Source organism: Babylonia areolata, chromosome 21 (genome assembly GCF_041734735.1).
Source record: "Babylonia areolata isolate BAREFJ2019XMU chromosome 21, ASM4173473v1, whole genome shotgun sequence".
In the NCBI taxonomy this organism is placed as follows: Eukaryota; Metazoa; Mollusca; class Gastropoda; order Neogastropoda; family Buccinidae; genus Babylonia; species Babylonia areolata.
In genome coordinates this window covers 40,197,355-40,224,471 of record NC_134896.1, presented here as the reverse complement: position 1 = coordinate 40,224,471, position 27,117 = coordinate 40,197,355, and the positions used below count along the sequence as shown (strand labels likewise).

At 43.4% G+C, this 27,117-nt stretch overlaps 1 protein-coding gene across 1 annotated transcript in view; it reads right to left on the bottom strand.

Moving 5' to 3' along the window:
• The window catches only part of LOC143296620 (protein dispatched homolog 1-like), a 147,688-nt gene that overhangs the window by 108,648 nt on the left and 11,923 nt on the right, over nucleotides 1-27,117 (bottom strand). The window contains exons 2-8 of the mRNA XM_076608650.1: nucleotides 24,977-25,176; nucleotides 22,298-22,466; nucleotides 16,050-17,586; nucleotides 15,302-15,526; nucleotides 6,799-6,924; nucleotides 6,397-6,528; nucleotides 1,003-1,126 (exon numbers count right to left, since the gene is read on the bottom strand). Coding sequence (XP_076464765.1) covers nucleotides 1,003-1,126; nucleotides 6,397-6,528; nucleotides 6,799-6,924; nucleotides 15,302-15,526; nucleotides 16,050-17,586; nucleotides 22,298-22,466; nucleotides 24,977-25,169 — 2,506 coding nt within the window. The 5' untranslated portion in view covers nucleotides 25,170-25,176. The remainder of the gene's footprint in view (nucleotides 1-1,002; nucleotides 1,127-6,396; nucleotides 6,529-6,798; nucleotides 6,925-15,301; nucleotides 15,527-16,049; nucleotides 17,587-22,297; nucleotides 22,467-24,976; nucleotides 25,177-27,117) is intronic.

Genomic DNA, 27,117 nt, shown 5'->3' with positions numbered 1-27,117 from the left:
GTGATTTTGGGCCAGGAGACAGGAGGTGCGTGGTTGATGCAGACAGGTGTGACTGTGTGTGAATGGATGTGTGTGTGAGAGAGATTGTGTGAGTGAGTGAGTGAGTGAGTGAGAGAGAGACAGAGAGAGAGAGAGAGACCGAGACACAGAGAGAGAGAGTGTGTGTATGTGCGTGTGAAATCAAACAAAAATGATCTTTATTGAGGGTGAAAGAGTCAGCTTATACAACGTTTCACCCGCTGTGTGTGTACCATCACCACCGCCACTACAACTACCACCACCACCAACAACAACAACAACAGGAACAACAACGACATAATTAGTAACAACAACAAGCTAACGCTCATCATCATCATCGTCCTTGTCATCGTCATCAACAACAACACCAGACAGCTCATCATCATCATCATCGTCCTTGTCATCGTCATCAACAACAACACCAGACAGCTCATCATCATCATCATCATCATCATCATCATCGTCCTTGTCATCGTCATCAACAACAACACCAGACAGCTCATCATCATCATCATCGTCCTTGTCATCGTCATCAACAACAACACCAGACAGCTCATCATCATCATCATCGTCCTTGTCATCGTCATCAACAACAACACCAGACAACTCATCATCATCATCATCGTCCTTGTCATCGTCATCAACAACAACACCAGACAGCTCATCATCATCATCATCGTCCTTGTCATCGTCATCAACAACAACACCAGACAGCTCATCATCATCATCATCGTCCTTGTCATCGTCATCAACAACAACACCAGACAGCTAATCATCATCATCATCGTCCTTGTCATCGTCATCAACAACACCAGACAGCTCATCATCATCATCGTCCTTGTCATCGTCATCAACAACAACAACAGACAGCTCATCATCATCATCGTCCTTGTCATCGTCATCAACAACAACACCAGACAGCTCATCATCATCATCACCGTCCTTGTCATCGTCATCAACAACAACACCAGACAGATAACGTACAAGGGGCTGTCAGAACGCAGGAAGTGTAGTAGTCAATCTCCTCCCCGAAGAGCGAGTTGAATATCTGGTAATCCTCCGTGTTGTTCTGCTGGAAGGCGTCCCAGATCCAGTACGTCAGAGGGATCTGAGCACAGAAACAGAGACACGTGCAGACAAGTCAAGAAGCGTAGAGAGTGGCCTGCCCCTGGTTAGCAACCGCAACAGGAATCAACAGCTCTACAAATATAATATAGTCTTTTCTCTGTTTCTTATCTAGTTGTATTAAGTGTCATCGGTGTGTTAGCATACCTCTGGATTTCAGGATCAATATCTTCAGTTAGCGCGGTGACCTCGGTGGGAGCTTTCTGCAAATATACATCAAATGCGTCGTGCTGTGTCTCGGGGTAAACGATTGTACCGGCGACCATCCCTTGGAATTTACAGGACACTTAAACCGGGGTTCCTACACTTTGTATTGTGCTCTAAAGAATTTTTCATGGATTTTCGGAGGTACGTTTATCTTTTTCGAAATATTTTTAAAAAGATAATGTGTCGTTTTTGTGATGGGGAAAAAAAGTTTCAATTATGACGTAAAACCATTATGTTACATGTTCTCGGATTTCGTCATTCTTATGATGGAATTTCGTCTCATAAAGATACAGATACAGAATTTGGGACTTTTTAAGCCTTTTTGGCTTTTCAACGCCCCTTCTTAATATAGAAATAGTTTAGGGTTGCGTACATGCGTATGAAAATTTTAAAATGTTCATTAATCAAAATCGAATGGTTTTATTAATGATTTAGAGTCATTGCCTAGAAGATTCTTGAACTGGTCAATAGTTTTAGCTGTTTTTGTTGAATTTTTCAGTGCATTCCATCCTTTAACTGCTCTAAAGCTAAAAGAAGACCTTATGAATATTTGTTCTGCAAAATTTTGTGAAAAGGTTAGTATTTGAGCTTCTGGTAACATGGAGTTTGTTAGTAGAAAAGAAGGTGCAGGGGTCAGTGTCAACCATTTTATTAATTATCTTGAATACTTGTATCATGTCTCCTCTATATCTTCTGTATTTTTGTGAATGCAAGTTTAGTTGTCTCAAACGGTTTTGGTAGCCCAAATCTCTTAACTCTGGTATTATTTCAGTTGCTCTTTTTTGCACCTGTTCAACTGCTTTAGACTGTCTTAATGACAGCCCTTATTTGACAGTGACAACGCCTACGAAACAAGTACATTTAAAGTATCGTCAGTCATCGTTTGTGCCAGATTTTGTAAATACAGAGAGTCCGTTTCATGTTATTGTAAAGGACTCCGAAAGCAATTCTTTGAAACTAAAACACTTATATTATCATCATCTGAAATGTGCAATATTGTTGAAAGAAATATGCTAAATTCCTTTCTGTCTTTTGAAGTGAACACTTCTGCCCTATCAAATGTTAAAAGAACTGGCAGGGCTGTCAAGAGCATGGCATTTAGATTATTACTAAATGCCCCATATACAAAATATTATGAAAATATTGAATGCATCTGCAAAGGTCATTTAACGGTAGAGCACGTTTTAACCCGCTGTTTAGAAATGAAACCTTTTTCGCCTCCAGAAATTACTGAACACGTGTTACCAGTTTCAAATGGGGTTGTTGTTTTTTGTTTGTTTGTTTTGTGGTTTTTTGTGGGTTTTTTTTTTGGGGGGGGAGTTATGTATTTCAGAATGTTCTTTAATAAAGTTAGCTAGTTATGTGTTAAATAGTCCAGTTGGTTGTTAATTGTAGGTCCCCACATCATCCTCTTTTCAAATAATTATCTATTGAAGTATTGCATACAATATTTGATTATTGAATCATTTTCTGTCCTAATCCCGCTTCCCACATCCCCCCCTCTCACACACACTCTTTCAATATTATGTTTATATTTCTCCAATCACTGACATTCACCCTCTCTATTTCAACATTTTGTACTCTATCTTTTCCACATTCTGCTCTCTCTCTCTCTCTCTCTCTCTCTCTCTCTCTCTCTTCCTTCCTCAATCCCCTCCACCTCGCCCCCCCCCCCCCTCCCACCCCACCTCTCCGTTCCACTCCACCTCAACCGCCCCCTTGTCAGTTGAATAGTTCTTCTCCTGCCATTGATTTACACAAATTTTGATTTCTAATTAATGATAATAATGATCATCATTATGATAGAAAAAAATAATGATACAAATAATAATAATGGTATCATTTATTTTCAGTCTCATATCATCATCTTAGATGAACAGACTATAAATGAATAAACGAAATCAAGAAGTGTACCTAAAATCAAGAAGCGTACCTAAAGCGAAACAGCTGTCGTTTACTGGTACCTATACATACTGACGACACACAGGTGTCGTTTACTGGTACCTATACATACTGACAACACACAGCTGTCGTTTACTGGTACCTATACATACTGACGACACACAGCTGTCGTTTACTGGTACCTATACATACTGACAACACACAGCTGTCGTTTACTGGTACCTATACATACTGACGACACACAGCTGTCGTTTACTGGTACCTATACATACTGACGACATTAAACTGTCGTTTATTGGTACCTATACATACTGTCGACATTAAACTGTCGTTTATTGGTACCTATACAAACTGACGACATTAAACTGTCGTTTATTGGTACCTATACATACTGTCGACATTAAACTGTCGTTTATTGGTACCTATACAAACTGACGACATTAAACTGTCGTTTATTGGTACCTATACATGCTGACGACATTAAACTGTCGTTTATTGGTACCTATACATACTGACGATATTAAACTGTCGTTTATTGGTACCTATACATACTGACAACGCACAACTGTCGTTTACTGGTACCTATACATACTGACAACACACAACTGTCGTTTACTGGTACCTATACATACTGATGACACATAGCAGTCGTTTAGTGATACCCATACAAACTGACGACATTAAACTGTCGTTTATTGGTACCTATACATACTGACGACATTAAACTGTCGTTTATTGGTACCTATACAAACTGACGACATTAATCTGTCGTTTACTGGTACCTATACATGCTGACGACATTAAACTGTCGTTTATTGGTAGCTATACATACTGACGATATTAAACTGTCGTTTATTGGTACCTATACATACTGACAACACACAACTGTCGTTTACTGGTACCTATACATACTGATGACACACAGCAGTCGTTTATTGATACCTATACATGCTGACGACACATAGCTATCGTTTACTGGTACCTATACATACTGATGACACATAGCAGTCGTTTAGTGATACCCATACAAACTGACGACATTAAACTGTCGTTTATTGGTACCTATACATACTGACGACATTAAACTGTCGTTTATTGGTACCTATACATACTGACGACATTAAACTGTCGTTTATTGGTACCTATACATACTGACGACATTAAACTGTCGTTTATTGGTACCTATACATACTGTCGACATTAAACTGTCGTTTATTGGTACCTATACAAACTGACGACATTAAACTGTCGTTTATTGGTACCTATACATACTGACGACATTAAACTGTCGTTTATTGGTACCTATACAAACTGACGACATTAATCTGTCGTTTACTGGTACCTATACATGCTGACGACATTAAACTGTCGTTTATTGGTAGCTATACATACTGACGATATTAAACTGTCGTTTACTGGTACCTATACATACTGACAACACACAACTGTCGTTTACTGGTACCTGTACATACTGACAACACACAACTGTCGTTTACTGGTACCTATACATACTGATGACAAATAGCAGTTGTTTAGTGATGCCTATACGTGCTGATGACACATAGCAGTCGTTTACTGATACCTATACATGCTGACGACACATAGCTGTCGTTTACTGGTACCTATACATGCTGAAGACACATAGCTGCTGCTTACTGGTACCTATACATGCTGACGACATTAAACTGTTGTTTATTGGCACCTATACATAGTGACGACATTAAACTGTCGTTTACTGGTACCTATACATACTGACATTAAACTATCGTTTACTGGTACCTATATATGCTGACGACACAGGAACCCAATGATGAGCGCGTAAAGGCATCACTCATTGGGCTCTACCCATGTAGGCAGCCTGTTGTGCAAATGATTCCGTCTTTTAAAAGGGCTCAGAGTTTGGTTTCTGACCGATGATACGTGCTACATAAGTGCACACCATCATTAATGGACCCACCAAGTTACCGATCTATAGGTCTGTTATTCTATGTAACTCTATTTGTCTATGTCTGTATTCAATCTGCGTGCTTGTGGCTATCTGGTTGTGGTCCGGTTTAATGTTTTGTCCATACAATACCTAAATACCTGATCTACACATACAGTATCTCAATCTGAAACTGAGCACGCGATATCTCATGGTGAAACTCTGTACAAACTTCCCAGATTGAAATTGTGCACACAATGTCCAAGTTGACACTGCATATATAACACTAAAGTTTGAGTTATGCACGCGTTATCAATGTTGACAATGCAAACACAATGATTATATAAATTTGAAAATACACACACAACATCTAAAGTTTAAAATCATGCACGCAATATCGAAAGGAGAAATAGTGTATACGGAACCTAAAGATGAATGGAAGACACAATTTCTGAATCTGATATCATGCAAACTATCTTAATTAAGCTGGGTTCCAGTATGAGGATTGTCAAAGCCAGGGGCTGTAGCGGGGATAAGCTCCCACCACCTATAAAGTGGCTTAGCCGCTGAGCCGCCAGAACTGCTTTTACTGACAGGAGAAGGGGCGAAAGGCGGGCCTCTGGCGCCTCAAAACCAAATGTTTCGGGCAGATGGAGCTCGTCAGCCTGAGAGGGCAGTCCATCTAGGGGAAGGAAAACCCTGACTCCAAACCTCCACTGCCTTGCGGCATACCCAGTCACGGAAAAGGCTTCGGGAGTAAACCCGTGAGGAAAAATCCGGAGTTAGAGCCCCTAAGGCAGGTTGACGTCGCATTGACTTTCTTCCGGCAGCTCCTGCAGCCAAGCTGGTGCCGAAAGTATCGCTCTGCGTTCCTTCGGACAACATTGGTGAGGCCGAGAGGGGCATTCTGACGACTGGGCAACCCAGGATCTCCATAAACTTCGCCCAGGCTCACGCCTTGGAGAGGTCACTTCAGTGCTGCTGTCACAGCAGGCGCCTCAACTCAACAACTTGACTGAAGCAGGCGCAGAGTTCCATTGTCTCCCCGGGAAGACGGACGCCAACATCTTAAGCTACATCTAGGTATATTATACATGAAGGTCAGACTGAATGTTCAGATAGATTTACATAAGTTTTGAGAGTAAGTGAAAAACTAGGTTTTGTATTTATTCCTGTTCTGTATTATTTCCTGTAGAAAAAAAAAGGACAATCATACTCACATCTAAGTAATTAGGAAAACTTGAGTTGAAGACCGAGACGTCGTAATAAGCGTTACGTGACGTCATAAAGTCTGACACTTTCTTCCAGTCCCAGGGCAAACTGACGTCAACACTGCCAGAAACAGGATCGTTCTGAAACAGGTGGTTAGTCAAAACAACAATAACGACAAACACTGTAGCGAAAACAACAACAGCAACAACAACAAGAACAATAATAATGATAAAAATGATGATAATAATTAAATAATAATACAAATTATGATAATAATACAATAATAATGATAATAATAACAATGATAATGATACCTTTTGTGATAAGATTACGGAGGTAGCACACACACACGCGCGCGCGCGCGCGCACACACACACACACACACACACACATGCTGTGATGATACCAACCTCCAGAAATGCCTGCAGGTTTCTAGGGAAACAGGCGATTTCCAGCTGTCCAGAAATGAGGTCACGTTTGATTTTGTACTCCGACACCTGTTCGTCCGTGAAACTGAACAGGTCGTCACAGATGGTCTGGAGGACAGACACAAGCGGCGGACACAAAGAATGACTTTAATGTTGTATTCACTCCTGTTCAGGCTGTGTTGGACAACGCAACGACGTAATGTATTTGGTTTCAACTGAACATAGCTCTCTCTCTCTCTCTCTGTCTCTCAAGTTTGATTTACAATATTTATACCTTTAGTTCACTATTTGATTATTTTTTCTATTTATTTGTACTTTTGCGTTGCATGCATATCTTCTCTTGCTGACAGTTATGACCAATACGCATAATCTTTGGCCATCAAAAGATGGCTTGAGAGTTGGGTATCTCAATATAAATCATGTGATAGATAAATTAAGTGATGTGTCCCATATATTGTATAATTCTGGTAAAGTCTTTCATTCATTTGGCTTCGCAGAATCAAAATCATCTCAGCACATATCTGACTCAGAACTTATAATGCAAAACTACCATTTTATTTGCAAAGATCCAGTCAATCAGAAAGAAACAGGTCTGCTAATATACGTTCATCAAAACATTAATTTTAGGAGACTTGAAGCGCCAGAAAATTGTCACGTGGTCATTGTGGATTGAAGTTCAGTTGAAAAGATCAAAACCAATTGTATTAGGTTTTATCTATAGAAACCCCACTGAACGTGTAGATTGGACTGATGGATTTACAAATAAAATGGATCTTCTTCTTCTTCCTCGTTCGCCTCCCGTTAGATGAGCAGCCCAGTGTCCTTGATGAAGGCTGACGTCCGTCGCAGTTCCTCCACGGTGCCGTACAGCTTGGCTTCCACTGCTGTCGGTGATGGCCAGTACTTCCTCCTGGATGCTGCATGTGTCGTACAGTCTTGAAGGATGTGGTCGGTTGTCACTGGTCCCTCACCACAAGGGCACTCTCCACTCTGTCCAATGCCAAATTTAGTGTGCATGTGGTGGAGCAAGCGGTTGTGTCCAGTCCTCAGGCGGGAGATCTTGACCTGTTCCTGTCGTTCCAGCAAATGGTATCTGTCTTCTGGGTTATATTTTTGGGTGCTGGAGGCGCCACTTTATTCCTTGCTGTGCCTTGATGATCGTCTTGATTTCATCGTATGACACCAGTTTGTTGGCCTGCTCCTTCTGTGCACCGTCTTTTGCCATAATGTCCGCTTTTTCGTTGCTTCTGATGCCACAGTGTGCTCCACTCTGGCACTCAGGGCAACAAGGGCTGAAGTGAGATAGTTCTGTTCTTTGCAGCGGGAGTTCTTGAGGGCTTGGAGCACGGAGAGAGCGTCTGAGAACACCACCACCTGCCCTGTTTTTCTTATGGAGTTCTGCGAGATTGTTGTGGCTGCTTCGCAGAAGGCTTCTCGCTCAGCTCGGAAGTTGGTGGAGTAATTTCCTGTTGGGATTGCAATTTCTTCATCTCCGTCTTTGTATCGGAGGAAGATTCCAGCTCCACCATCCCTCGTTGCTTATGTGGCGAAGCCATATGTAAAGACATGGGTCCAGTCTTCCTGGGGGTACTGGTTGCAGATGTACTCCATGGCCAGGACTTTCCTGTGGGTGTCTGACTGTGTTCCTCTCTTCTCCACTCCGGGAATGCTGGTGACGACTGTTGGGAACACCTGCCTCTTCCAAGATGGGTGGGTGACATTTGCCGGGATAGGCTTTGCTTCGTGTTCCATCAAGACTGGGGTTTGTCTTTCAAGGCGTCGTGACTGGTGGATGAAGCTGCCTCTTTTCAGCCGGCTCTTGGCGGGTCTGCTCATTCTGTTGTTCAATGGATGGTTTTCAAGGCGTTTGAATTTTGCTGCCTGGATGAGGATCTTTGTGTCCCTTCTGTCCTCCAATGACTGTAGCCCAGTGGTTTCCTCCATCTTCAGGATTGGGATGGATCTTATGGCGCCAGTTATGACACGCTGAGCTTGGTTCTGTATCTTATTGAGATGGTCGAGGTTAGACTTTGCAGCTGATGCCCATGCTGATGTCCCGTACTCAACTACAGGTCGGACTCTCCCCGTATAGAGTCTCTTCAGAATACGTTCATCAGCCCCCCAGTCCGTCCCTGCAAGTTTCTTCATGATCGCCAGTCTCAGCTTGGCCCTGCTACAGCATCTGGTGATCTGCTGTTTCCAAGTGAGCCTGCGGTCACCCAGGTAGGTAGGTGTGGGTTCCTCCGCAAGCGTTTGGTTGTTCAGTGTCAACTTCGCCTCTTGCTTCTTGCTGGATAGGCTGAAGACTGTAAGTTGTTTTGCTTGAGTTGACAAACCATTCCTTGGTCCAGTTGCTGATCTTGTTGAGCGCAGTCTGGAGGCGTACCTGTGCTGTAGTGGTGTACTTTTCAGAGCTCTAGAGTACCAGGTCATCTGCATAGATCGCTCCTCTGACCCCTCTTGGCAGTTCTCTGACGATGTCATCTATGAAGATGAGAAACAGCGTTGACGAAAGGACTCCTCCTTGTGGTACTCCCTGTCTCAGCACCTTCTTCTTGCTCTTCTGGCCCTGAATCTTGACTCGGGCTTGGAGGTTGTGTAGGTACTGGCTGATCCAGGTGTACATCCTCCCAGACACACCACATCGCCATAGTTTGAGCCCGAGTCCGTCCTTCCAGAGTTTGTCAAACGCATTCTCCATGTCAATCCAGACAGCAAACGTGTTCTTCTTTTCTTGGAATGCGTCCTCAATGCTTTGAGTGATGAATGTGATCTGGTCTTCTGTTGATCTGTGTTGGTGGAAGCCTGCCTGTTCAGGGCTCAGCATCTGATACTCCTCAAGGTGCCAGACAAGCCTAGTGTTGACAAGTCTCTCCATCAGCTTTCCTAAGCAGCTTGTAAGGCTGATGGGTCTGTAGCTGTCAGCCTTCAACTTGTCCTTTCCTTTTTTGTGAATGGGGATCATGTCTGCTTCCCTCCAACACTGTGGTACTGATCCCATCTTCCAGCTGGAGTTGAAGATTGTTAGAAGGAAATAAAATGGATGATCTTTCGATTTCACTAGTATCTGATGAATTTATCTTAATGGGTGATTTCAACATAGACTTGATGAAATTCAATAATGTTTGGACTAATATTTATGAATCATTTAATCTAACTCAGCTAACTGACAAACCCACAAGAATTACTTCCATATCTGCAATGCTAATTGATCATATTCTTCCTCAGCTAACAATAATAGAAATATGCTCACCAACATTTGGATGCAGTGATCATTTACCAATCTGCTTCACATGGGCAAAACGTGGCATTAAAGTTCCCCCAAACTACCATAAGATTATCAGTTATAGAAGTTTCTCTTTTTAATTTTTTTTTTTTTATAGAGATCTCTGATTTAATGATTGATTTAATGAATTCCTGTCTGCCATCTGTTTACCAGTTTACTAATCTTGATGAAGCACTTGAAGTCTGGTATCACAATTTCCTAAATGTTTATAATTAGCATGCACCGTTTAAAACAAAACGCGTCAAAAAATATCTAAAAAAAACCCAAACAAACAAACCAAAACAAACAAACAAACAACAACAACAACAAAAACAACCAAAAAACCAACCATGGATGGCTCAAAGCATAGCAAACGAAGTCAGTCAGAGATACGAGCTTTTAGATAAGAGGAATCAAGAGGAATTCAAAACACAAAGAAATAAAACTAATAGTTTAAAACATTGAACAAATATTAAGCATTTTCAAATGATTTCCTCTAATCGATCGATTTGGAGAGCTATCAATCAGCTAACCAATAACGACGAAACTTCACAACACCCAGTACCCAAAGACATCTTTGTGGAAAACCTAAATAGTCTTTGTAATATATCCAGCTCTATGATAAAACAAAAACAACAACAAAACAAACAAACAAAAAAACAAAACAAAACAAAACAAAAAAAAAACAAAACAAACCCAACGTTAATCAGTTAGATGTTCTAGATTTCTGTTTGTCAAAAAATATCACATCCACTTTGAACATTCACCCTATGTGTGTACATGAAGTATATAATGCTCTTGTTCACTTAAAACAGATGGGTACGGGATCTAGACGGAAAACTGTTTAAAATGGCTGCTCCTATTTTGGCGGAAACCCTGACTTACGTTTACAATTTATGTACATCAAAAACCTAGGTCCCAAAGGCATTTAATAATGAAAGTTGCCAAAGTTGTACCCATATTTAAGAAAGGTAATCGTTCAGATCCCTCTAATTATAGGCCAATTTCTATATTATCTATACTATCTAAACCGTTAGAGAATAATTCAAAGAACCATATACTCAGCCATTTCAATAAATTTAGTCTGTTTCACCCAAATCAGTCGGGATTGAGGCTTAACCACTCCTGTCATACAGCACTAACCAACGTCGTTGGTCAGTGGCTTAATAATATTAACAACAGCGAAATAACAGGTGTTCTTTTTGTAGATTTTGCAAAGGCATTCTGTGCTACTGATCACACTCTTCTTATCAGAAAACTAAAAGCATATGGGTTATCTCACAATACTTTAAAGCTAATGTCTTCGTTTTTGTCTGACAGTTGATAGAGTCAAATCCCAGCTTTTACCCATAAGTTACGGTGTTCCAATAACTGATATTAATCCAACACTATCTTGTAATCACAACAGATTACTACACACATCTTTGAGTACTGAGAATCAGTGAAAAACTGTAGCAGCATAACTGATATCAGCATGTGAAATGATACATGAATAATAAACAAGAAAATAGAATCAGTGGCTTTGATATCAAAATGGCAAACTGAGAGACCAGACAGTCAGTGCTCAATACAAAGATAGGAAGAACCATCATGGCTTAACCAGTAAGTGGTGAATTAACCTACACAAGTTATCCAGTTTTGTGCTGAACATGAACAAGTCAAGTACAGCCTGTGTGGAACATTTAAATCTCCTCCGCGGAAGCCTGATAAGTAACCTAACCTTCATCACCTACAGCAAATGAGAAAGAATGCGTCATTCACAAGAACATTCTCGAACAAACTATCAGGTGTCCAGAGACGTCACTGACTGTGGCTTTGAAAATAATTTAAATGGAATACTGCTACAAGCATATGACAACATGGCGATTTTCTAGATCAATCATAGCTGAGCTGTGACTACATGTCAAAGCAATAACTTAACAAAGCAATATCAACATACTCATATGAACACAGGTACTGTGTCGAAGAATGCAATTTACAAATCACCAACACATTTTACACACAGTATTTACAGCGATATGGCGATGACACTAGCCTGTTGTGGGAACACACACAACACAGACTGCTTGCGACACAGCAAGAGAGAGAGAGAGAGAGAGAGAAAGAGAGCAGGCTCCGGCCAGTGACTGGCCAGGTGGAAAAGTGACCAGTGATCACCCACTCTATTTATGCAAGTTAAGTGAACTGCAATGACGCTAACGTGGCCCGTGGAGCAAATCAACTCAAATCCCCCTAAACTTGATTATCATTATGTTTCTTACAAGGTGTTAAATGATAGATTTCTAAATGATTCCTGAACCGATTTACGTTGGATTGGTCGCAAAACAGCTCAACACCTTTCTAATGAGTATAAAATGGAGTGTTGATTATTTAAGATGAATTTATAATCTTAATTTAAGTCACCTGAACTGATCAGTTTTTGTGAGCTTGTCGCTGAAAATTATTAACTGCGTTAAATCAGTTTAACAGAGGCAAACACAAATGGAATAGATTTAAAGATGGAATTATGACGATTCTGCCAGTATATAATAATTGTAGTTTACTGATTCGACGAAAGAGATATTTAATTAAATACGGGTTGTCAGAAGCACATATTTCAACTCACCCAATGGCGTACAGCGACGCTAGTTGTGGAGTGGTTGACAAGAAAGACAAAATGACGTAAGTTTAGTGTCAGTTGAAATCTTAACACCTAGGAACGATTAAACTGACTGAAATCAAATATGCTTCTAACTGATTTAAGTGTGTGTGTAAGCACAACAAACATGATATTGCAGTGAACGATACAGAGACTTGGTTAATAAATGGTTAGGAGCAGTTGTTAAAAAGGGGATTTGCAATCAAACTGGGAATGGCGTCACACATTCTGCACAAGTCATTGAAGACCGGCGTTGGGTATGCTATGGAAAAGGCGTCTGCTATAGCTTGTGTGGTAAACAGTCAGTAAAGCCAGCCGAGTGCTTGGCTACACATAAATGGAAACAAAACCCACCCCGAAGAAACTCACACCTGCAGACTTAACACACAGTGGGCAAATGGCAAGTTAGGAGTGTTTTTATAGCCAAAAACCATTACTGGGGAAACCATAGCATTCAGTGCAGACCCCAAGAAGTATATACAGATGAAGGCCATGATAGAAAAAAAAAGTATCACTTTATTATCTCTGTTGCCTGCCTTGTTGCTAAAATGTTTCACCTTTGCTTGCTTGTTGCAGCATATATTGTCGCCCCTGCATGTGTTGTCGCCGGCGACATTATGTGCAGGCCTTACTGCATGTATTGTCTCCCTGCGCATATTGTCGCCGGCGACAATACGTTCAGACCCTCAATGCATGTATTGTCGTCCCTCTGGACATACTGTCGTCAGCGACAATACGTTCAGTCCCTCACTGCACATATTGTCGCCCTTCTGCAATATATGCCACGACCAAAAAGAAGAATTGCACAGTTGGAGTGCACTTGGCCTAGTGTTGTTTTTCTTATCATAGTTGTGTGTTGCTGTCGTCAATGTTTCTGTTGTTGTGTGCGTGCGTTCGTGTGCGCATGCAAGTATGATATTGTTGTGTGCTTGTTTGTGCGAGTGTATGCGTACGCGTGTGTTTAGTGTGTGTATTTGGGAGTACATTCGTGTTTATGTAAAAGGGGTATGAGAGGTGAGGGTGTATGTATGCGGGTGTATGTGTGTGTATGTGTGTGAGTGTGCGTACATGTTTGTGTGTTTGTGCGTGCGAATGTGTGTGTGTGTGTGTGTCTCTGTGTGTGTGTGTGTGTGCATGCATGTGTATAATTGCGTGGTGTGTGTTCGTGTGTGGGTGGATGGGTGTACACTCGTGTGCGTGTGCTTTAGAGAGAGAGTAAGTGAGTGAGTGTGTCTGTCTGTCTGCCTGTGTTTGTGCGTGCGCACACCTGCGTGACACAGATTGAGAGAGAGATTGTGTATGTGTGTGTGTGTAAGCACGGTGTATTAAATATATGGACCGAACCTACACACACACACACACACACACACACAGAATATTCAATGTTTTTCTTTCAGCGTGTGTCACCAGTGTTGTAGGTCTTCACCAAACAGGACTTTTATGCGACCATGTACGGAATGCGAAGAACATCTTCACTGAGAACCCAAACATGTTTCTCTTTTAAGATGGTGGCATCAAAGACAGTCCCCACACCGTGGCGGCATGTGCTTCTACAGATGTCTAACTGAAGAAGGTTTTATGACTCTCTTTGAAGACAGCGGCGTCGACGACATCGCAACCGCTTGCTTGCAGGAATTACGTAGAACAAGTTGTACTGAAGGGCGATAAAACCTCTTTGTATTTCTCACTCACACCGCGCTGGACAAACGAACAGCACATTCCTGTTCATCCAGCCCCATCACTGCACGTTTGCCCAACACACAAACATACGCGCGCGCTCGCGCGCACGCCTGAGCTCATATATACACATATACGAGCGCACACACGCATTTTTACAAGTAGACACACACACACACTCATGTAAACATACACACGCGCACACTCACTCTCTCTGTGTGTCTCTCTCTGTGTCTCTGTCTGTCTCTCTCTCTCTCACACACACACACACACACACAACCACACACACACACAACCACACACACACACACACACACACTGATTCCATGAAAAAGTAACACACCGATGAAATCATAACCTTCATATTTAAGAAACAAAGAAAGGGAAGGAAACGGGAGCGAGAAAGACAGAGACAGAGAATCAGAAACAAAGAGACAGGGAAGAAGGGGGGTGGATTGCGCAATAGAATACCCATATTAGTTCTTTTCAAGATTTTGTGTGTTTCCATTTACTCATTTCTTGTGGTTTTTCTTCATATCGTTTCGTTTTGACATTTTCCGATTTGAAGGCTGGATTTAAAAAAAAAAAAAAAAGCAACTGCTTGCATCTCTCTCTCTCTCTCTCTCTCTCTCTCTCTCTCTCTCATACGCACTCACAATAACCTTTATCAAAGTGATCATCATAATACCGTCATGATTTCTACATTGAATTTTTTCCTCTAAAAAAAACTGGCGACAATATAAGCAGCAAGAGCTGCACGTGTTGTCGCCGGCGACAATACATGCAGGGGCGACAATACGTGCTACAACAAGGCTTTCACAGACTGTAAAACTTCCACACACCCAATCGAGAAAGTTTCAGGCCACACACACACACACACACACCAGGGAGGTGCAGGCACTGACCACAAAGGCCCGCTGGGCCGCCAGAGTGTTGGCCTGAAAGCTGTCGTCAAAGCGGTTGTCACCGCGACACTCAATGGAGGAGAAGTGACAGGAGGACAGGTCATTCTCCTTCAGTCCCCACACCAGGTAGATGGTGATGGTCTGGTCCTGGTCGTTGGACACGAAGCCTTCTTTGAGAAGGTTGACGGCCTTGGAGAAGTGGTGCGAGTCTCTGTACAGGTCGATCTGTGACACGAGGCAATACGCTCCAATGTTTGAATGAAAGAAACTGGTTTATATCATTGGGTGCGTAAATTCCGCCCCCCCCCACCCCCACACACACACACTCACACACTGGTGAAACGTTTCCATCACAACACACACACAAAGAAAACAACAAAATTCCTGCGCAACACACACACACACACACACACACACACACACACACACTATAACTGATTAATTTAAGAAAGTTAGTGGGGGCAGAGCATGGCTTTGGCTAACACTGGAAGTTTTTTTTTCTGTCAGTGGTGAGATGACTCACACGGATGTGGTGACAGCAAAACACACACACACATACACACACACACACATTCTCTCTCTCTCTCTCTCTCTCTCTCTCTCTCTCTCTCTCTCTCAATTACAAGCACGTACACATACTTCAGCAGTTTTGAACACCAAGAAACAGACCAGTCAGACCAGAACAAATGAACAATTAATCTATAAACAATCACGCCAGTCATGTAGCGAACCCTATCAGACACCTCACCGGCTCCTTGTCGGACTCCAGTCTGGAGGCAGAGTAGCCCAGCCCAACCAGGCAGCCCAGAAAGACGCTCACGATCACCCAGCGAGCAATCCAGTGCGTCACGAAGGCAAAGTAGTAGTCACGGAAAAAGATCACCAGCCTGCTGGGCTTTCCCTCAGGGGACTGGTCCGACCCACTGTCCTGAGTCTGTCTGACTCTGGTCGCCCACACATTGTTGTTGTCGTTCCTAGAGGGTGTGGGGGACACTCGGTGACGTCCGACGCCAACGTGGGTTGGATCGACTGAATCACTTTCGTAAGACAGGACGGACAGGATGTCGGTGGTGGAGCCAGCTTGTGTGTTTTCTGACGTGAGGTCATCGGTCTGGGGTGGGACCTCATCACCCGCTCTCTCTTTGTCTCCGTCTTGCTTTCTCCCTCCATCTTGCTTTCTCCAGCAGCAGCAGCACGGATGAGGCTTGTCCTCAAAGTGCAGGTGGTAGAAAATGATGATGGTGGGGAAAAAAGTCACCACGGACAAATAATTGATCACTACCAGAATGGCGGCGAAACAGCCAAACGACCTGGTTGCCAGTAAGGGTGACACTGCGTTGGCAAGGAAGGCCGTCATGGTGGTCAGTGACGTCACCAGCATGGAGATGACGGACCTCCGGTAAGCCTCGTTCAGCCGGTGTGCCAAGGAGGGGTGTGACTGCAGCCCTGTGGCCTTCCAGGCGTCCCAGAAGACGAAGAGGTCGTCCGCCCCTATCCCCAGGATGATGAACATGGCCACTACATGGAAGTAGCCGAAGTACTTAAAGCCGATGACCACGCGGTAGATGAGGTTGGTCTCCACAAAGCTGCACACGATGCTCAGCACGGCCAGACACGTGACCCACAGCGAGCGTGTGTGGAACCAGATGAAGAGGAAGATGAAAACCAGACTGCCTGCAGCCAGCGCCATGTCAAAGAGCGCCGTGAGGAAGCCGCTGTGAAACAGCAGCCACTCGTTGTAGTAGAGAAAGTCCAAGGTAGACATGTCCAGGTAGGAATCGAGAACAGGTTTCATGTTGTCCGCCATGAAGTCCGTCAGCGCTGTTTGCATCTCCATCTCATCCGTATACCCGGGCAAAGGCCACCCGAAAGGAATCAACGTTCTGATGAGGGTGCACGACACCAAAGAGTTACTTATGTGATGATTCTTCCCCAGTGTGAATAAAAATTCACTTTTCGTCTGGTTGTTGGTGAACGCCGCATGAATAACGCCAGGGATGTTATCGAAGTCGGGGTCGTTGAAGACAGGGTTCAAAGCCGCGTAGGTCCCGTCGAAGAAGCGTAGCACAGATATGGGCGGTTGGCACGTGCCGCTTTGCATCATCTGACAGTAGGAGGAGAACTGGTTCACGCTGACCAGGCGTTGCTCGATGGTCTGGATGAGCTGCAGGTTGTCCTTGGTGAAGATGTTGCCGTCACCGGCATCGTAGAGGAGCTGCATTCCTTCCTTGGTCAAGGCACGCTCCCAGCTCGGGTACTTGTTAGGGGGTAGGGTACGATTCACTCTGAAAACAACAACAACAAAACCTACTAAAAATTACAGAAGCTATTCACGTGTCTGTTGTCACTATTTTTCCCCAGCATTTTTAAAAATAATATTCGGACAAAGGTTTACATATACAAAATTTATATACTTCGTGCATTGAAGGTACAGGGTAAAGACATAATGATGTTCCTGTTGTGACTATTCCTGTGTCGGCTGTCGCCATTCACGTGGAGTGTATATTTGTACTGGATGCTGTTTTTTGAAGATATGAAACTCGCTGCATGCTGTTAAAAGGCTGATTACACACCTGTTGGGATTCCTGTCCCTGTCAGTCTGATGACCCACCTGATGGGGATACCTGTCCCTGTCTGTCTGATGACCCACCTGATGGGGATACCTGTCCAAGTCAGTCTGATGACACACCTGTCGGGATTCCTGTCCAAGTCAGTCTGATGACCCACCTGTTGGTATACCTGTCCCTGTCAGTCTGATGGCCCACCTGATGGGGATACCTGTCCCTGTCAGTCTGATGACCCACCTGTCGGGATACCTGTCCAAGTCAGTCTGATGACCCACCTGTTGGTGTACCTGTCTCTGTCAGTCTGATGACCCACCTGTCCATGTCAGTCTGATGGCCCACCTGTTGGGGATACCTGTCCCTGTCAGTCTGATGACACACCTGTCCCTGTCAGTCTGATGACCCACCTGTCCCTGTCAGTCTGATGGCCCACCTGTTGGGGATACCTGTCCATGTCAGTCTGATGGCCCACCTGTTGGGGATACCTGTCCATGTCAGTCTGATGGCCCACCTGTTGGGGACACCTGTCCATGTCAGTCTGATGGCCCACCTGTTGGGGACACCTGTCCATGTCAGTCTGATGGCCCACCTGTTGGGGACACCTGTCCATATCAGTCTGATGGCCCACCTGTTGGGGACACCTGTCCATGTCAGTCTGATGGCCCACCTGTTGGGGATACCTGTCCATGTCAGTCTGATGGCCCACCTGTTGGGGATACCTGTCCATTTCAGTCTGATGGCCCACCTGTTGGGGATACCTGTCCATTTCAGTCTTATAACCCACCTGTCCCCGTCAGTCTTATGACCCACCTGTCTCTGTCACTCTAATAGAATAGAATAGAAAAGAATAGAATATGTCTTTATTACCAAGTGTACCGGGGTCAAAAGGAATATTGGGGGTGGGGGGGATAGTACATAACAAGGTACGAACATAAATCTAAAATCATACACAAACACAGATACAGTAGAAATCAGGACACATACAAGTGCATATCAATATAAAAACTTGTACGTACTCACACATGCACGCACTGCACACACACACACACACACACACACACACACACACACACACACACACACACGTTTGAACAGAAGCCACATATTACATGTGGATGGGGCTGATGACTAGGTCTTCAGGTAGATGGTTGTTGATTGCACAATTCTAGTTATACTCGATTTGTACGAGAGACAGGGCATTTTTCGGGAAAAAGCTATTGGCGAAGCGATTGGTTTTCGTCCTTATACTTCTGTACCGTCTACCAGAGGGGAGCATTTCGAAAATTCAAAAAACTGGATGTGATTCGTCCTGGCTGATTGATTTTGCTTTTTTGAGTAGCCACTCATAGAGAAGGCAGATCAGCTCTGGTAATCTTGGTGGCAGTTTTTACGATTCTGTTCAAGGATGCGACTTCCGCCTTGGAAGTGTTTCCGTACCAAACAGTGATAGCGAAGGTAAACACGCTTTCAATGACTGCTCGGTAGAAATCAACTATGATTTCTTTTCTAATTCCGAACTTTTTGAGGCGCCGAAGAAAGTACAGGCACTGTTGTGCTTTCTTAGCAAATTTTTCCGTATTTTTCTCCCATTTCAAATCGTTGGAAATGATCAGTCCGAGAAATTTAAAATCCCTGATAATCTCTACTTGCTTGTCTTTAATGGCAAGTGGTGAGGGGTCAGATCTGGTCTTCCTGAAATCTAAAATTAATTCTTTTGTTTTTGATACGTTGAGTTCTAAGTTGTTTTGATCACACCAGCTGACAAGTTCTAGTGCTTCTTCCCAAAATTTTGACTCATCACTGTTCGTAATCAGCCCTTCTAGAGTAGTATCGTCGGTAAACTTGACCATGGTGTTACATTCATTACGAGTTGCAGTCATGTGTGAATAGTGAGTACAACAGTGGGGATATAACACATCCCTGTGGGGCGCCTATGTTGAGAATACATGTGGAGGAGATGAGGTCACCAACTTTAACAACTTGTGGTCTGCATCTCAGAAAATCTAGGATCCATGCACAAATTGATTCAGGCAGCGAGAGGTCTTTCAATTTGAAATATAGTTTTGATGGTACTATTGTGTTGAACGCAGAGCTGTAGTCAATGAAAAGGATCCTAGCATAACTGTTAGGATTTTCGAGATGTCTGAAAACGTGGTAGAGACCTATGCTAATGGCATCTTCAACTGATCTGTTGGCTCTGTAGGCAAACTGAAAGGGATCAAAAGATGGAGGAATGCAAGTTTTTTTGGAATTGCAGAATCAAGCGTTCAAATGTTTTCATGACGACTGATGTTAAGGCTACGGGACGATAATCATTGAGAGAACTAAGGCTGTGCTTTCTTTGGAACAGGAATGATTGTAGATTTCTTAAAGCAGTGTGGTACCACACATGACTGAAGGGACATGTTAAATATGTCAGTGAAGACACAAGATAGTTGGACTGCACACTTCCTCAAAAGGCCTCGTGAGATGTCAGGGCCAGCAGCTTTTCTCATTTTCAGATGGCTTAAAGCCTGAACCGGACTATAAATGGCGGGCGATTTGAATCAAGCCAGTTTCTCACCAGAGTCTGACACTGTGACGTCGGTGAAGGTTTATTCAAAATAAAAGCCTAATAAAGCTACGGTTTGGCTTCATTTATGGCAGAGAGCGAGATTTGCCTAGCAGCTTCCAATCTAGACCTGAACTGACTTTGGAAAGTACAAAATGTGTCAGCTACACGTAATACAAAATTTGAATGCAGAGAAAAGGTGCGGAGCTAGAACCGAAACCTTGCTCTCGGGAGTTAAGACTTTAAGTGGCGTCTGACTTCATTCTCTTGGACTATGAAAGGGGGAGTGGGGGTGATTTTGGGTGCAACCACGTCGGAAGTAGACAATGGTTTGTCAAACCTGGAGTAGAATGTGTTCAGTTTGTCTGGAAGAGTTCTGTCAGTGATGTCGACTGTCTAGTGGGTCATTTTGTAATCAGTGATGTTCTGCAGTCTGGTCCACACATTCCTAGAGTTGTTTGCTGACAAATGTTCTAAATGTTTCCTATATAAAAGCTTTGCCTTCTTAATGCATTTTTCAACACTTCTTTTTGCCTTATTGTGGACTATTCTATCATCAGTTTCACGAAACGCTCTCTCTTTTTCCCTTAGTTTTTGCCTAACAGCCCCGTACACCAAATTTTGTCATTTGAAAAAAAAATTGATATTTTTTGTTGGAATGCACAGACTTTCACAGAAAGAAATGTAATCGCACACTGTGTCGGTATATTCATCTAAGTTCCCTGCAGAGTCTTTGAAAATACTCAGTCTGTACATTCAAAACAGTCCTGCAAGGTCTCTAAGGTATGGGCCGACCATAGTTTGACAGTTTTCACAACTGGTTTTTCGGCTTTTAGTTTTTGTTTGTACTCCGGCACCAGATACATCATGCTGTGATCGGACTGTCCTAAAGGCACACGGCGGATCGTGTGGTACGCCTTCTTGATGGAGGTGTAGCAGTGGTCGAGGGTCTTGTCACCACGTGTTGGGCAGTCCACTTGTTGGTACAGCTTCTGCATCTTTTTCTTGAGGCTGGCTTTGTTAAAATCACCAGCAACGATGACGGTGGAGTCGGGCCAACTGTTCTCGCACTTGCTAATTTCGTCTGCTAGCAGACGCAGTGCGGTGGAGAGGTTCGCTGTGGGATGGATGTACACCGCGATCAGCGTCACTGAAGTTAGAAGAATTATTTCTCGTGGGCGGTAGATGGGTCAGCACTGGATGGTGAGAAATTCCACGTCAGGGAAGCAGGCACGTGATAGCACCTTGACATCGGAGCACCAGCGCGTGTTCACGAGGAAACACACACCGCCGCCCCTTTGCTTGCCTGAGTCAGCAGTGCGGTCAGCTCTGTGTACAGTGAAGCCTGGTGGTTGAATGGCGCTGTCAGGGATGTCTGGGTTGAGCCATGTTTCAGTAAAACAGAACACAGAGCACTCTTTGTAGTCCCTCCTCATCTGAATGTTCCATGTAAGTTCGTCAGTTTTGTTGGGTAGAGATCTAACGTTTGATTGGAACATACTGGGTAGAGGTGGGCGAAAACATCGTTAGCGTAACCTTGAAAGGGCCCCACCTCGCTTTTCGCGTTTTCTCGCGGGTTGAGCCTTGCGTGTTGACCGGTCAGTGTTCATGGTTGACGATTGAATATCATGATCTAGTGAATTGATGTGAGATCTCAGCACACTGGACTCACCTACCTTTCCCTAACACGCAGTAAGATCGCAGCTGTTTCCCTAACACACATAAACAGAAATAAACACAAACAGGACAGCTATCCCCGTGTCGGCATTGGTTGGCGCCATCTTGAAATACATAGGAAAAATGACCCACCTGTTGGGATACCTGTCCCTGTCTATTGACCATCCCGTTTGGATACCTGTCCCTGTCAGTCTGATGACCCACCTGTTGGGATATGTGTCCCTATCCTGCCAGGCATAGTCCCTCTTCAGCCAGGGCTGGTCATACAGCTCCAGGGGCAGGAAGTCAAAGTTGGTAGGGAACAGGTCGTAGCCGCTCAGCACAGCGATGCCCGATATGGCCAGGAAGAGCACGTGCACACCGAGAGAGACGGCTGCAATCAATGGGGTTTGTCAAGCCATTGATCAATGTTCACTTTCTTTACCTTTTTACCTGTGTATGGTCTATTCTGTGTTTGTAAAGCGTTTTGAGTTTGTCTCTGATTCACTTAAAAATAGGCGCTATGAATTTACTATAAGTATCAATGATAATGATGGTAACAGTAATAATAATAGTGATAATAATTATGATAGTGATGATGATGATGATAATGATAATAATAATGATAACAGACGCTTTGAACTGAATTGATTATAAGTATCAATGATGATAGAAATAGTAGCAATAATAGCGATAATGATGATGATCATGATACTACTACTGATAATAGTAATGATAAGAATAATGATGATGATGATGAACGATGAGGAGGATATCAGATCTGATCGATTCACTTGTTTTTTGAAACATTATAGGCTTTAACTTTTGCTAATATGTTGAATGTGTTTCATCTCGCAAAAGGCCCCGCCCCCCCTCCCCAACCCCGGATTGCCCTCTTCTCCCACACACTGTCCCACGACCACTCCCAAACCACCACACTAAAGAAAAGAAAAGAAAAAAGATACGGTGTTTGTTTTAGCACTTTACGTGTTTTCCTTCCGTTGTTACTCTTCATCAGGAAACAGGAACACCACGGCTAGGTTGCATGAGCGATCTTTGCGATGCTAAGTTTCTATTGTATTACTCTTTTTTTTGTCACAACAGATTTCTCTGCGTGAATTTCAGGCTGCTCTTCCCAGGGAGAGCGCGTCGCTACACTGAAAGCGCCACCTTTTTTTTCTCCTGTATGCAGTAAAAAAAAAAAAAAAGAAAAAAAAAAAAAAGGATTTCCTATCGAAGTGGACTTTGCTAAAGAATTTTGCCAGGGACAACCCTTTTGTTGCCGTGGGTTCTTCTACGTGCGCTAAGTGCATGCTGCACACCGTTTATCGTGTCATCCGAACAACTAGCGTCCAGACCTCCATTCAAGGTCTAGTGGAGGGGGGGAGAAAATACTGGTGACTGTGCCGGGATTCGAACCAGTGCGCTCAGATTCTGTCGCTTCCTAGGCGGACGCGTTACCTGTAGGCCATCACTCCACAGTTTGCTCAGCGTTAGAAAGTTCCTAAGTCTATGGAATCAGCATGGAGTTAGGAACGTTCGTGTAGCTAAGCAAACTTAGTGCTGCCTTGATTGCTCCTTACAACACAGCACAGTGCATAAGAGGACAAGAGAGGCAAGGCCTTCAAGACTCACTTGTGATACACATTTCGGGTTAAGAAAACAAAAAAAGGCATGAGCAAATTCGAACCAAGCATGTTCGGATGGAAAGAAAATGTCTAGTGACAGCGCTACTGCGGATCTACCGTTCGTTCGTTTATTTATTTATAGTCTGTTCATCTAAGATGATGATATTAGACTGAAAATAAATGATATTATTATTATTATTATTTGGATTATTATCATTCCTATCAGAATGATGATTGTAATGCGGATCTACCATGATGCTAAAAGATTAACATTTAGCATGCATTCTTTTAAGCGAGATACAACGATTGCAGTATTCGAAGTGATAACACTTATTTTTAAGCCCGCAGTAAAGGAGACGTCGCCATCACCTCAAGCACACTGCAACATTTAGCCGTTTTCTCTAGATCTAGATAGCTGTATGGCAGGTTTCGTTACACTTCTTTTATGTTCATTCTAGTTAATTCAGTATCCACTTATATTCATATCCAGTAAACACGACGTAGTTTGTGTCGCTTAAGTGTTCTGTTCAGAATTTGTTTTTGTTTTTCTTTTAATTGTGAACAAGAGAAAACAAGATCAAGGCTGACCAAAATTCAGTGAAATGGTCGATTCAATTTTTCTTTCTGTTCATTCTGGTCAGTGTCCACATTAGAATATTCATATACAGTAAACACGTTGATGGTGTATTAAGAGTTACCATGTGTGTTCTGTCCAGAATTTGTATTTCTTTTCTTTTCATTGCGAACAAGAAAAACTAGGTCATGCCGTCTTCTTACCAATCATAGCCTACGTTCTGACAACGGGAAGCATGGGGTTTTCGGAATCCGGAACGAGCCTCAACGAAATAACCCGTTATTGATCCAGAAATACGGCTTAATTCGGAAGACTTACTTTTATTAGTATGACTGAATATTTTTTTCCTACAATGTTTAAACCAGATTTCCAGAGAAAATGGTAATGTTGAAGTTTACTGTGGACACACACACACACACACACACAACTGGTTATAACATAGACTCAATTTATTTACACAAGCGAGTCAAAAAGGGGGTTTGGAGGATCGGAAGGGAGGGCAGGGAAGAGATGATGATGGTGATCACTAATGACAGCAGGATTATTTCTCACATCGTGTTAATTAATGGAGACTGGAAATGTATATTCAAACATACTAACTGCTCACTCCTTGACATTACTTTGCTGTCATAAGATGTCGTTAGCGAGTTTTTGTAATCATAATTTGGACCAAGTGGCCATTGCTCCGCCTAATAAACTCACCGAAACACAAATGCGGTTGTCTTGTGATCCATTTGACCAAGACGAAAGGTTCCCGCAGTTTCTCCGGGTTTTCCCTGTTCTCTTCGTTATCGCCGTCGGTTGCTTGCGTGTCCTGGGCTTTCGATTCTGCAGTCTCCTTTGGAGATACTGTGATCCTGATCACTTTCGTCTTTGTGTGGCTTCCTTTGGCCATGTTTTGTCTGCGTGCACACACACACACACACACACACAGACACACACACACACACACAGACACACACACACACACACACACACACACACACACACAGAGACACACACACACACACACACACACGTACGCACACACACACACACACACACACAGACACACAGACTTTTAGCACTGCGAGCGACCGACGTGAGATGCGATCACACCGCCAATTCACTCTCCATCTTGTGGATAAGTATAAGACAAACCACTCTTACATAATATTTACATAACCCCCCCCCCCCCCCAACCCCTCGACCCCCCCCCCCCCCCACACACACACACACACACGTGTATCAGAGTGTACTTTACTTCCAAATACCAGCTGCCGTGGTGAAGTGATAAGCGTCTCGGACTGACAGCTGGGAGAACGCGGGTTCGATTCTCAATGGAGGTGGGTTTTTTCGGCCGCGGCTGGCTCCTACCCAGAGCTGAGTGTGCTGTGGGCTTAAATGGAAAGACTGGGATGTCACAGTCGAGTATCATCCACTTCACGGATGCATCTTTGGGTGTGTTGCTCAAATTTCCTGACTGGCACTGCAAGTGTCTATATCTCTCGGGCCTGGTTAACGCCGGGATATCTTTATGACAGGAAGCATAGAGTACAGCCTTGTCATGTAGTCCGAAACCTGAATGGATATCCATAGCAGCATCGTCGTCATCATCATCGTCATCTTCTTCCTCTTTCTTCATCAACAATATAGAATAGTCCCAGAGTATATGGCCTTTCATGCCCTAGTCTCATGGTGACCTCAGTTTCGATACCCCTCCACTTCCGTGCATGGGAAGAGTCCTGTCAAAGTCTTGAGTGTCAGATTCACGGGGGACTGTCGAAGGGATGAAGTGGCTATCTCTACTCTGTGGGGGGTACGCTAGGGGTTCCGCGACTAATAAATTATGGTCATCAGTGGGGGCTTAGTAGTAAGTACGTTAAATCAGAACAGGCACTACTGAACGCCACCGTAGTGACTCAGCAGCAGTGCATGGTCTCCTCTTGTGTGTGGCCTTCTGGCAACTTAACAATTGATGTTTCTCTGTGGACTGCTGACGCTTTGACAACAGACGAACCCGATTGTGGCTGGGGCACTTGGAATAAGCAGTGTGGGAATGACGCCACTGAAATGGTGGAAATAGAGCGGGCAAGAGTTGTCTTTAGTATCTTAAAACTCATTCCGCACGATGGAACGCTATAGCGGTTTTGACAATTAGAATTATCCACGTTTTCCTCATGAGGTAGCATAAAAACCGCAGCTACACCGGGCATTGCGAACGTGTCGAGGTTCGAATGGAACGTTTCACAATCGCCGGCAAGCCATTGAGTTTGGCACCCCACATAACAAGCTAATCTGCACACGTGTCGAAAATGGCGCCGCAGGCAATACAAGTGGAAGTCTTTGGAGCAAAATAAATCACAACAGCGGCTTTCACTGCTGCTGAAGTGATTGAAATGCTTCAAACTGAAGGTTTCGACATCGATGATAAAGACTTTGAATAAAGTATCTGCAGTGAAGAAAGCTACCAGCAAGAAGATAATGACAGTGACTCAAAATTCGGTGAGCAATGAAGAGGGAGGGAGGGAGGTGTACACAGACGAGGGGTCAGTGGGTCAAGTACAGGAGTTTCATTCAGTTACTTCATGTTTTGTATTCGTTGCGATTTTTTTTCCTAACCGTAACAAATGGGCCGTCTGTAGGGAAAAGCAAGGGAGAAAACACTTCGTTCCGAGTGAGTGAAAAAATAAGTACAGCAACCCTTTCTTCGTAATTAGGAAAGCTCTTTCAATTTTGTATCTTGAAATTCGATATTCTTCAACTCGTGTTTGGAAGGCGTTTTTCACGTTTATATTTGTATTTATACAGAATCAAACATGTATTGTATTGTATTGTCACAACAGATTTCTCCATGTGAAATT